This window comes from Anser cygnoides, chromosome 2 (genome assembly GCF_040182565.1).
Source record: "Anser cygnoides isolate HZ-2024a breed goose chromosome 2, Taihu_goose_T2T_genome, whole genome shotgun sequence".
NCBI classification, from domain to species: domain Eukaryota; kingdom Metazoa; phylum Chordata; class Aves; order Anseriformes; family Anatidae; genus Anser; species Anser cygnoides.
The window spans coordinates 87,820,550-87,833,790 of NC_089874.1; the positions used below are offsets into that span (position 1 = coordinate 87,820,550).

The 13,241-nt window shown below is 37.7% G+C and overlaps 1 protein-coding gene across 6 annotated transcripts in view; it reads left to right on the forward strand.

Annotated features, from left to right (window-relative positions):
• The window catches only part of SEMA5A (semaphorin 5A), a 336,661-nt gene that overhangs the window by 235,380 nt on the left and 88,040 nt on the right, over positions 1-13,241 (forward strand). For all 6 annotated transcript variants that reach the window (XM_048076435.2, XM_013182023.3, XM_013182027.3 and 3 more), the window contains exon 12: positions 493-700. In XM_048076435.2, coding sequence (XP_047932392.1) covers positions 493-700 — 208 coding nt within the window. The remainder of the gene's footprint in view (positions 1-492; positions 701-13,241) is intronic.

A 13,241-nucleotide genomic window follows, 5' to 3' on the forward strand; every position in this document is an offset into this window, starting at 1 on the left:
TCAAAATCCAGATAACCCAAAGAAGGGAAGCAGCCTTATTTTATTGCCATCTTCACCTACACTCAGTTAGGACACATCTAGGTGTTTATGCATACATATGTGCTTTATTAAATGAATGCAATACATATCTAAAACCCATAGCTTTTAATATATTCAAACAGACGGGGTGATGGTAGACTTTATTGCTTTGTAAGCTGCTTTAAATTTTGAAGGGGGTTTTTGAGGGACTAGTACTGTGAAGTCTGTCCTGCACTAATGAAATCAATTTTTTTTTTTTTTACTGTTTTATACTACACAGAGAACACGATGGTTGTTTACAAGTTTTTTTCATTGTACTGTAAGCAATATTGGAAACTCCAGTGAAATCCCCCCATTTTGAGGCTTCGTAGAATACATCCTGCATGGGATGAAGACTTATGCATCAAATGACACCAAGTAGGCAGAATTGCTAATATGATTTTTACTAATTCATTTTTCCTCTTGCCTTTGCAGACTACGGCACTATTAAGAAAGTACTTGCCCCAATGAACCAGACTTCAAGCAGCTGCCTGCTTGAGGAAATTGAACTCCTACCAAAGAGTCAGCGAGAGCCCATCAGGAGTCTTCAGATCCTGCATAGCCAAAGTGTCCTGTTCGTTGGTCTTCAGGAACATGTGATTAAAGTCCCCCTGAAGAGATGTCTGTTTTACAAAACATTCAGGTAACAACTAGCTTCATTTGATTGGAGAGTGTCCTGGTTCCAGTTAGGACAGAGTTAAGTAGCTCATAGTAGCTGGTAGGGTGCTATGTTTTGGATTAGGATGAGAAGAGCGCTGATAACATGCTGATGTTTTAATTGTTGCAGAGCAGTGTTTACACCAAGCCAAGGACTTTTCAGCTTCTCGCTCTGTCCTGCCAGCGAGCAGGCTGGGGGTGCAGCAGGAGCTGGGAGGGGACAGACCCAGGACAGCTGACCCAAACTGGCCAAAGGGGTATTCCATACCATCTGACGTCATGCTAAACAATATATAGGGGTGGCTGGCCGGGGTGGGGGGCCGGCTGCTCGGGGATAGGCTGGGCATCGGTCAGCGGGTGGTGAGCAATTGCATTGTGCATCACTTGTTTCATACACATTATTATTGTTAATACTATTATCATTATCACTATTATTATTATTATTGTTATTATTATATTCCTTATATTCCTTATATTATTATATTCCTGTCTTAATAAACTGTCTGAGAGAAATGCTTGTGGGACTTGCAGGAAAAATTGGAAGGAAAAGTGACTGTAAGTAGGAATCCAAATGAATTGTGCTTACAGAAGCACAGGTACCTCTCTGAGCTACGAATTTTTAGGTACGCCAGAACAGTATCAGAACAGTCTCTGGGGACATCTGTTTGATCAAACAAAAAAATTAACTTTTAGAAATTACCACTTGGTTTTAGACTGTATTATGGCAATTAAGAAGTTTAAAGCTCAGCATGAAACATTTTCTATGTATTACGTAAAATTGTGTCTGGTTTGCAACACATTAGTGACTATTAATTTCATCTGATAAGTTGTGTCTTCCTTTGGTGTAAGTGTGGTTCCAGTAATTCAGTACAATTGTTCTGTTCTATGGCAGTGAGACTCTGAGTGAGTGTGATGAGCTTTTTGAAAACTGTGACAGATGTATTTGGTTGTTTTTTAGCTTGATTTTCTTTCAGATTGTTTATTACATGTTCCTTTGAAAAGCTGGGTTATTAAAGGAGATGAAAAGTCTGACAGTTGCCTTCCTTGGCTGCTGTACTCAGGAGATTTTGAGAATTGTGAGGCACTGGAACAGGTTGCCCAGAGAAGCTGTGGATGCCCCATCCTTGGGAGTGTTTAAAACCAGGCTGGATGGGGCTTTGAGCAACCAACTCTGGTGGGAGGTGTCCCGGCTCATGGCGGTGGATTGGAATTAGATGATCTTTAGGGTCTCTTCCAACCCAAACCATTCTATATTTGTATTGTGTATTTGTGTAGCAGATAGGGATTATACCTTCCATGAAAGGTAATGACTTTTTGCAGATGGAGAAGTTTCTGGCTTTCGGAGGGAACATGCATGTGGTCACAGAACGGAGGTGACCGCAGGATGCAGATGCAGAGCTGCAGCTCAGAGGCAGCAGAAGGAATTTTCTTAGGGACCCAGCACAATGTAGGGATTGGTGCCAAGCAGGAGGCCACTGAAAGACTACTGGTTTGAAAGCAAGACTGAAGGAAAAACTCTGTCATGGAAAGCTGGAGAAGACCAGGGAGATATTCTCCTTACTACAATTCTTTACAAGCCTTTCTGTTTATGATGTCCTGTAAAGGATATTTTATGTGTTTTCTAGTAAAATAATAGTGATAGAGCATCCAAAGCCCTGTTGGAAGTCCTGCAAAGCTCACTTTAAGGAAAAGTAATAGGCAAGTCTCTACCTCATAGGACCAAGTTTCATCTTTCCTTGGTTTAGCCAGTTAAACAGGATGTTTTTGTTTCTTCCTTGTCATTAAGTGAAAGGCTTATATATTGGAAAGGGGAGGAACATGAGTGTGTGCATGTATGCATATCTGGAGAAGGAAAAAAAATCTAATGACATATTCTTGTTCTTTTTTCTCTTCTTGAATATAACATGACTATGCCATTTTGGATGTACAAGATATTGTACATGTTTTCTTAAGCATATATGCTTATTTCAGGAAGGGAGATCAGGCTGGTATCCTGTGTCTACTTAGGGGCTGTGTACTCATAATGGTAATGATAAACACGAAGTGCTCAAAAAACATAGGTGCCCTGTATTTACACAAAGCCTGCAACTCCACTTGGAATGTTTGGAGGCTGGAACCATATTCAGTGCATTACCTTATCAGTAAGGTGTGAGCTCTGAGACAACCTAGTTAACTGTGTGGAGGCCTCGCAAGGTCCATTGTACCTGTGCTTCTGTCAGCATAATTCTCAAGGTGTTCCAGTCTACTCTGACTGTAGGGCAAAAATTTTTTTCTGTTCTCACAGGGTGGAACTGCTGCCTCAAGTCATAAACCCCATTCACAGCTGCAGGCTAGTCATTCCTCTCCCTGTTTGAGCAGTGGGGACTAATAGACTAGATTTTAAGAGCTTTAAAAAAAGAAGTGGTGCTCTTCCTGTTTTACTGGGTAGAACAGTAGTTAAATGTCTCAAATCCTTCTCAAATGAAAATTTATTTTTCTGCCCAGAGGAATGTGAATTCTCATCTTCCACTGGAATGACTTACTCAAAGGAGATAAAATTATTCCTCATGGGGTTTTTCAGTCATATCTTTTGTAGTTGTATCACTTTGCTTGCAATAATTAAATATTCATTGCACCAAATGGATTACCATCTATGCTTTCTTCCTGGTAAAAGCTTGCCAGCAATTCTAGCTCTATTCTGTAAGAAAGGAAAAGATTTACAGCTGTGATCTACGTAAAATATGACACCTTCTCACCATCCATCATTAGGGACTCAGATTGTTTGGATAATGAAGACTTAATCTTTCTTTCACCTCTCACTTACTCATGGCTTGACTAGGTTTTTCCTGGCTTGTCATGCTGGATTTCAAGGATGCTTGGTTTCATGCATGTGGACGGATTGTAGGTACCTTACTTGGAGGCATAAATTTCACTGGTTATTAAAAAAAATCTCAAACATATTCACTGCACTGCTGTTTTTTTAATATTCACATCCTTGTTATATGTTGCCAACTATTTCTATGCTCTAGCAGTGGGTAAACAGAGGAAAACCTTAGTGGGAGAAATGCCTTGGGACAGTGGGGTTCTTCTTTTTGATTATTTTATCTATTCACATTTATCATACTTATGGCTGTATAACTGCACCAAGGCTATATTCTGAACATCCATCAATAATAACTAGAGTTTATTCCACAGATCAAGGGCATGTGTAGCCTTTAATACTGACTTCACATATTTTTTTTGAGAAATGAAGCATGCTTGTATATAAATAACAGCCTTAAAAAAGCCAAAAGACTGAAGGTATACTTGCTCATCTGTTCTCTTTTTATGTCAATAGCAGAGTGCTTACTATCTAATCTTTTCTAATCTTTTTGTTTAGGTTTATTGCAAAGGTTTCAGACAATGCAACTCATTCCTTCTGTTGAGCAGAGTGTTCCACAAGCTAATATCTCAATGTCAAGATAATTTCCTCTAGATTGTCTTTTTGTTTTTGCTTTTTGCTTTTTGTCTCATTATTCCTTGTTTTATCTTCATGTACCCGCCTCTAACGCAAGTTGTTACTGCTTTTATTTGTAGTTTATTATGTCCCCTTAATTGTCTCTCAGATACGCTGTACATATTTAGCTAATTCATATTTCCTTGTAAATCTCTTCCTCCAGCACTTTCTTAGTTGTGGTGGATATTCTACTTGATGCTTCCACACTCCTCAGCTATGTGGTGTTGCCCCTGACAGACATACCCTCTGGTCCAGGACAGTCCTATTCCACCAGCTCACAGCTTCTCTCCCCCACTTCCAGTAGGTTTCTGCTCCCACAGACACTGTTATCTAGGGTCCTTGAAAATATTGTTTTACGTTTGGAGACTAAATTTGATACTATTATTTTTTAAATTATTATTTTATTTCTGATGTTCTAAGTGCAGTTCTGTGCATCCTTTGCTACTACTGTGACAGCAGAGCGTATCTTATGCAGAGCCTGTCTCCATGCCTGTAGTGTGGATTGCTCAGCACCTTCCATTATGCTGTGATGTTTTCGTTGTTTATGAATTGTCCATGTTACTTATTTGGATTGGCAGTGTTCATGGGGGGTATCTCCCTCAGAGCGCTCCCAGCAGTTGAATAGTTTTGACCATCCTGCTCAAATAGTCTCACTGTTTTCAGGAATCAGCTGGGGAAAAAATAATTTGGCACATAATAATTCTTAGAAACAGTTCCCCAAAAAGCCCTAGCTTGTTCATGTTCCCGAAGAAATGAGCAGAGCAGTTATCTTATTTAGAGGAAAATCTTTCAGATATGACCATATTATTGTCACTGGGGTATTGCAATCCACACATTTACAGAAGACCAGCAATATTATTTGCGGGAGATAGTATCTCCCATAAGAATTCTACATCTCCTTGTAATTCTTCAACACTGAGTATGTCAAGCAGAAAAAACAACTGACTTTTGTATACCCAGTGATTAACTATAATGTGAGATAAATAGAATGATTATCATGAATAGATAACTATTAAAATCACTAAAATTGCAGTGGTTGCTATTTACTTTGAAAGCTCTGTGTATTTGTCATAAGGAATAAAATGTGTAATAAGGGGTAAAGATTCCATCCCCTGAAACAAAGAACCAGTCAGCTTTCTTTTATCGGCAACTGCAGCCTTCAAAAGCCACCTTGGATAGCAGTGATTTCTCTGAGGTAAATCAGTCAATGTTGCGATTTGTACTGGAGTTTTCAGTGCATCATTTCTAAAAGAAGGGGCAATGAAAGGTTGCATCAGCCTGATGTTCTGCAAAAATCTTATCGAGCAAGGGTCAGGAATTGTTATTCCTCATGGAAGATAGGTTTTGTGCACTTAAAAGGCTTGAAAACTAATCTTACTTCAGAGTTATGTCTAAATAAATAAATAATGTCATCTGCTGAAAGCTTTACAGATAGTGACTTCTCCAGTATAAAAACAACTTTGGGGAAATTGTTAAGGATTGTTTTTACATAACAATCTTGTGACCCAGTATGTAAAGTTAATGAATATTATCACAGTTATTCTACTGTGACCCTGACTTTTCTCTCTCCTTTGTATGCCATCATGTATATTTTGCTTTCTTTGCTATCCATCAGCTAAGAAATCTGTACATACACAAAAGATAACTGTAGCAGCATGGTACTAAAAGAGGTACTGCCTTAACTAACAGACTAAAAGAGTTATTGCAAATTTGGTTATTTATTTCATTCCTAAGACTCCATCAAGATTATTGGAATAAGTTTTTTGAACACTGCTACAGTTCTTTATTTCGTCTTGGCTGTAAGCGTTGCTTCCTCAGAAGTATTCTCACACTCAGCCAGAACCTGTTTTCCTTGTAACAAAACACTGTCACTATCATTACCTAGTAAAATAATTATTCCTCTATACTAATATTATACAAGATAGAACCATTAATGTGTTCTAAACTATTACCAGGTGCTAATACATCCAGAAGAGCAGAGGCCCACACTTGGAATTTAAATTGCTGTTTTGAAATAATAATTCCAAAATATATATTTTTGGATATACAGGTGTATTTTTTTATTTCAAAATATGCAAGCTTTATTCCAGTTTAAATCAGAGAAACAAGCTGCTGCATTAGGCTTCAAGTTGGTTCTAATATTCTAACTTGAACTGGTGATTTTAGAGTAATATTGCAGAATAAAAATGCTTGTAAATTTCGCAGACTGGGATAAACCCTAATCCTTTCTGTGAGACTAGGTGATAAGCACCTGGTTTTTGAAATACAAAGTCTATTTTTCAGGCATTAGGTAGATATCGTGTATTAGATACATTACAAAGTTACCTTCAGTTGGTGTGAACTTACCAGAACACTAGTAAAGTTAACAGAACAAGGAAATCAAGAGCAGCTGAAAGTCTTCCTCACTCCAAGTAGAAAATTAGTCTTTCACTGGAGAGGGAAACAATTCAAGCTCTGCAGATCTAAGGCTGACCTATATTTTAGCCTTCCTCTGCAAGGACCAAGGGTTTTTCAGAAAGCGCCTTTGTCTGGCCCACAAAATTCATCAGAGACAAACTGGTCATTTACCTTTTGTTGCACATGAGGTGTCGTGTCACAGCTCTTCAAATCATATGATCTATACGTGCGTGTATTGTATCTTAAGCACATATTTTGGCAAACAAGAAGGAATTTTGATTAACAGGTAGAATTCTTCAGACTGCTCACAGTAGATTTATAGCAGTAACCAGATGAGGAAAAAGGAAATATTTTTACCTTTTAGTTTGCAAAGTTGTAAGAAAACCATATGGACTTGACTACATATTCGCAATTCAGATTTTATTAGCAGGATATTATTTTAAACATAGCAGTAAACTAAGAAATAAAAATTTAAAACAGGCATGTGGTTTTCATATGTCATGATGTAATTCATGCTTTTTGTTTGCTTTAAAAAATATCAAAAATTTAAGGAATTTTTAGTTCAATATTGTTACTGTTACATTTTTCTTGAAAATCACCTGATATGTTTAAAGCAACCCACATTCCAGTGATCATTTCACTACTCATTTAATACTTGGCAAGTGTATTCTCTAAAAACAGAAGTTAAAGAGATAGAGTAGTGTTTTTTTCTTGCTAGTCTGGAAAGTTTTTTATTTTAAAATAATTTAACATACCACATACCGGGTTGCTCTGTAGGCAGACCAGCTCATACGCTACGCATCTCAGCTTACAGTGCTCTGTATTGCACCAGTTGTTTTCTCATGAGACTTGTTTGCAGCTCTTTTAATACTCTATAATCTTTTTTAGGACATTTTCATTTATTTGAAGTTTTACAGAACATTAACATCCAAGTTTGGAGTCTACTATTGGCCTGAATGTATATGAGGGAGAGAATATTCTTGATGCAACAATGTGAACTGTGGGCAGGATTCCAGGACAGGAGTCTAGATGCTCCATTTCTGGAAGCCCAAACTGAGTGACTTTGAAGACCATCTGCTCCTCATAATGTGTTGTCAGGCCAGTTGAAGTATGTACAGATACTTCTGGAATTAGAGGTGATGGTGCCCTTGAAACATTAAGATACCTGCAGTCTGGTTAGTACTTTTAAGGAGCCAAGTTGTATGTCCTAAGTCTGGGCCTGTTATTTTAATAATTCATACAGATTCTAGTATAAAGTAAATCCTAGCATTTAAATTCAGAAGAAGTTAGGTCACAGCTGACTGAAAGGACATGGAAGTAGTGTACCCTCTTTACATCTATATCTGCTACAGATGCACAGGTCTTTTGCACGGACATAGGGATGCCATATGGAAGCAAATCTGCCCATCATGGGCAATCATCATTAACACTTTTCTGGTCTAGGAAAAGGGGCTATAGCTCTCCAGTAAGGGGAGGGGAGGCAGCTGTGAGGGGTCTGGAAGAAAAAGGGGTGAAGGGTCAAGCTAGGCAGAAATGTACTTAAACCTCTGCTTGCATCCATTAGAGCATATGCATGTGAAGCAATAAGTTTATATTTTCCTAGCCAAATCCTAGTTTTCTGGGATTTTCAGGCTGCCTGCAGAGCAGAAGACAAGCAAGAACTGCAGGCCATACTCACTGCTGGAGCATTGTGCAGATTCGTATCTGTATGGAGATGCATCTGTACACTTGTCAAGCAGTGGGAACATATTCAGTGTAGTACCTGGATTGCAAATATTTGAGTTAGAGAAGGATATAGAGAGACAAGATAGTTTCAGCCCATTAAAAGTGAACCTTCAGTGCTCTGAAAACTCTGGCTGCACCTGGTGGACCCAGGATTTCCCGGATCCTACCTTCTAATTGTAGAATCATATAATCATTTAGGTTGGAAAAGACCTTGAAGATCATCAGTTCCAACCGTTAACTTAGCACTACCAAGTCTGCAGCTAAACCATATCCCTAAGCACCACATCTACATGTCAATTTGAATACCTCCGTGGAGGTAATCAGAGGGCTGGAAGCTCTATTTTGGCTGATTGACCATGGATGGGAACCTCGTATCCTTTTCTTTTTTTTTTTTTTTTTTTTTTGCAATGAATGGCAAGCCTACATTCTCTTGTAGAGAGCATGTTGTTAAAGTTGTCTTTCACATTTGTTCCCAGAATCATAGTAGAGCCAGTTGGAATCATTTTTGTTCAGAAAATTGCGTGTTATAAACAACTTCACTAAACAAATTATTCATAAATTCCTGATTCTGTGTTTGAAGAGAGCAGCTTGCAGGTTTAAGGCTAATATTGGCAGTGCATGCTGCTAGATTGAATCATACCTAGATGTATTTTGATTGTCTTATAGAAATCCAAGTCAGAGGAAGAAACAGTAGTTCACCCAGAGTGGCTGATATGATTAAACATTTATTTTTTTTCATACTGGTACAGGGAAAGATCAAACAGGATTCTGCATGTTTTATACACATCCTAGTTTGTACTCCTAGGGCATAACAAACTCCGTGCCCACCATTTATGTTCTTCTGCATTGCTCATCTCTGTCTTTAGATCCCCCTTCTTCATTGCGTATATATTTCTATATCTCTCTAAAACCAGCAGTAACAAAAACACTGAGGGGTGTCTCTGTTCTAGTCTAGTATCAGATTCATGTATTCATTCAGCAATGGATAGCAAAGTGCCTTTGGAACACGAGACTGGCTTTTATCTTTGATAGTCTGTTCAAATTTGCTATGAGGAATCTGGGTTCTCTGAATTAAGGTGGTGACCTCAGTTCAGTTCCTGGGATACGAAGTGTCCAGGTCATAGCTGATGGTAATTGGAACTAGGTAAGCATGCCTGTCTCAGTAGAAAGATTTGAAAGGGTCAGGAGACTGAAATACCTTCTGATCTTCAAAACAGTGTGTACGGGTAAAGAGAGAAAGATGTTTCATTGAACAGTTTCAGAAGACACACATTGTATGTTTATATATTCTCTGAAAAAAATGTGGCAGTTCAAGAGGACAGTTTATTAGCAGTTAAAATGTATATTAATATGGAAATATGTTTCCACTGAAAGGAGATTTTAAAATCTCATTTAAATCAATTGTATCAGTATATAACTTTTATTTTATTTTTTAGAGCACACTTTTTTTTTTTTTTTAATCTAGAACTATATATATATATTTTTAATATATTTCTCCTAATGGTATTTCTTGCTGCCTCATTTTCTGTCTGACTAAATCAAATATAACTGAAGTAGAGCAGTTTTGCTAGCCTGCTTGGTCATGATTATAAAATAGCTGAGGAAAATGGCCTGATATTGCTAGCTTGCTTTGGAGTGGTGTGACTTATGTTACTAGTCAGTAAAAATCTATTGTTTAAGTGTCGCATGACTGTTAGTAGACATATTGAGCCATCACAGCCAAATGAATGCCTTGGAAAGAGTTACTTAACTACCTATCATTTACTTTTTGTAAATTAAAAAAAAAAAAAAAAGACATAGAGGGAAATTAGAGTTACTTGATAGAAGCTGAAAGCCATTGAATGTTTTGATAGGGTAAATTGCATCCAGAGTCTTAGAATGAACTGATCCACGTTTACTCCCCAGATTTCCTTCCTGCACAAAATTGCCAGTTGTAGCAAACAGGGGACAAATCATGTGAAGTCTTGGAGATGTGGGTTGGTGCCTGCTGGGAGTAACAAACAAAACATTGGTTTTTTTTTTATCTCTAGTGAAAATGGGTGGAGTCCCAGAGACAAGATAGGTAATGTAATACCCAGTTCTGCCAGTTATTTGGTCACTATCTGAAAGGGCCCTGTGAACTGAAAGAACTAATCTTAATTTCGTTAATGTATGTAGTGTTCCAACAGTAGCATCTAAAACAGCTTTAATTTAAACAAGGATTTGGGAGGAAAAAGGGATAGAGATGCATAATGGTATCTAATTTTCAACTCTCCATACTTACATTATTTTGACAGCCATTTTGTACAGTTTCTTTTGTTATTTCATATATACAATGAAGCAACTTCTCTTGCTGCTGTCTCTTGGGAGAGAGATTCATTACAAAAGACTTACAACAATAAAAAATTTTGTTTAATTGAGCACGGTAAGGACACATGAGAAAACAATAGTCCCTTTAAATTCCATATTTCAGATAGAAGTTTTGACATTTTCATGCTTAAAAGCTTCATTCTATCCTCATCACTTTCTATCTGTAAACTTATTGTGGTATCTCTGTTTTTTTACATAGGCATAACAGATGAAAATAATTAGCTGCTGTTATTCAAATTTTTCCTCAAAGAAAAGAAAATAGTTTTAAAAGATGACCTGATCATGCAAAGATGGACAAAAATTTACCTGTATATTACCTCTTGTCTTTTCATTTAAAAGCACGAAAATGTATCTACTTTTCAGAAATATTCGCGATATAAACAAGTGATCTAAAATAAATAAGAGAACTCTCTCAAATATGATGCATAGAGGAGAACAAAAAGGACTGTTGTGACAAGACCTGAGGATAGTGCAGATATTAAGCCAGGCCCATTTCATTTCACAATTATATCTTAGCATGGTGAATTAAAATGCCAAAAAGATACTGATGGTGAACTGCACTCTTGGCATAATTATACTGTCTAAATATAAGATTTCAAATATAAAACTTTCTACAATATGAGCTTTAGATATAATAACAACTGGGACAATTGATTAGAATGATTTAAAGAAAGGAGAGAAAAAAAAAAAAAAAAAAAAGGATCTTCATGAGGAATACCTCTCAGGGAAAATTTCCGGTTGCTTTCTTCAGAATAGTACATCTGTTTCCAAGATTGTTTCATATAATTTTGTGTCAGGGAAAAAATAGTTGAAGAAGTTTTTGTGGAAGTTCTTCACACAGCCTCTCGTCTTCTGCATGAGGTCAGTTAAGTTACAAACTTCTTAAAATCTCAGTTTTTGTATGTTCAGTGGAGTTTCTCATGTAAATATTGAAAAGAGTCAGCTCATATTATTTGCTTGTAATGCTCTCCAAACCTGTTCACTTAGTGAAATTGCCATTTTCATTGTCCGCAGAGTGATTGAACATGCTTTGTACCAGCAATGCAAGGACTTTTCAGTGTCTTCTTTTTGTTGTGGTTGGTTGGTTGGTTTTAATTTTATTTCTTCCATCAAACTAGGATCTGTTCTGATACCAGGAAGTTATAAGAAAAGTGGTCAAAATATGGTTTTAGTGCCCTACTGATAACATCTAAGTGGCTTGTAATGAAAGGTGTGCAAGGCACTTCGATTTGCCTGAGTGGAAAGGAATGTGGAAATAAAAGCAAAAGAGGAAATGGGGTCTAAGAGTTAAGTGGGAGAAGGATCATCTGGGAGCTATGTGAGCAGGGACTGAGAGAAACGACAGGGCAATGTAGGTTACTCCAGAGGCTGCAGCAGTCCTGTGATACCAAGCAGAAAGCTCTGTGACTGGGACCATCCTCACTACCACCCCAAAAAAACACTCAGTTTGAGAACCTGAAGTGATGTGTCAGTACTGCTGTGCTGTCGTGAGGTAGATGCTGAGCAAGTGTGTGTGTGCCTTGTTCCTTTCTAATGGGCTCTTCTTATTAACTAACTGTTATTGGTGCGGTGACTTCAGGCAGTGGGAAGGTTCTTTCGTGATCTGTGGGTCTCAGCCTTTCTTTTTTCTCCCAGGAAAGAGTGAGTCTGGTTCTACATAAAAAGATACTGGCTTTTAAAATGTTTCACTTAAAATAAGTAAATTTATTTAGAAATATAACAATTTACATAAAGGAATCGTGAAGTTGGAGAAGCAAACACTTCTACTTTGAGAAATAGCACAACCAAAGTTGCCAATTATGCATTATGTCACCCTTTAACTTTGTTTTGCATTCTTTTTTCATGAAACATGCTTCCTCAGAGATACTCACTACAGTAAAGAAGATCACTGAACATCTTGTCTTGCAAACACTGGAAGGCCAAGACACTTAAAACTTTTCATAATTTGCATTAATTGTCCTCCTTGCTTTCTAAATAGTTAACTGGAAACATGCAGCCTGAGTTACAAAAATGCTAAGTGTTCACAGCTGCAAGAGAAGTGGGAACTTTCTTCTGAACACTGAATCTCCTAATCCAAAAGCTTTATCTTTGAACTGGCTGCCTAATTAGAAGCACCTAACGAGTTTATGCTATTATGTCTCTTACTCTAGCCCCGTTTTGCAGATGGCAATTGTCCTGCCACATAGTTCTGGCAGTCCATGTTGCCAAGGGTACTGAAGGAACTAATTCTATAAAATTTGTAAGCATTAAGTATCCCCTATGATGGTAATGTAGAATAGTATACTAGGGAATTAGTAAGTCTGCATTTTATCAGATGTTAGCATGGAAATATGTGAGGAATTCCAAAGATAAATAGAAATACGAAGAAAACGTAGGATCTGTGGGGGTAGAATCCCAGAATGGCTGAGGCTGGAAGGAGCCTCTGGAGGTTATCTGGTCCAACCCTCCCAGCTCAAGCAGAGACACCTAGAGCTGTTCGCCCAGGACCACGTCCAGATGGCTTTTGAAAATCTCCAAGGAGGGAGACTCCACAGCCTCTCTGGGCAACCTGTACCAGTGCTTCATCAGCTGCACAGTTAAA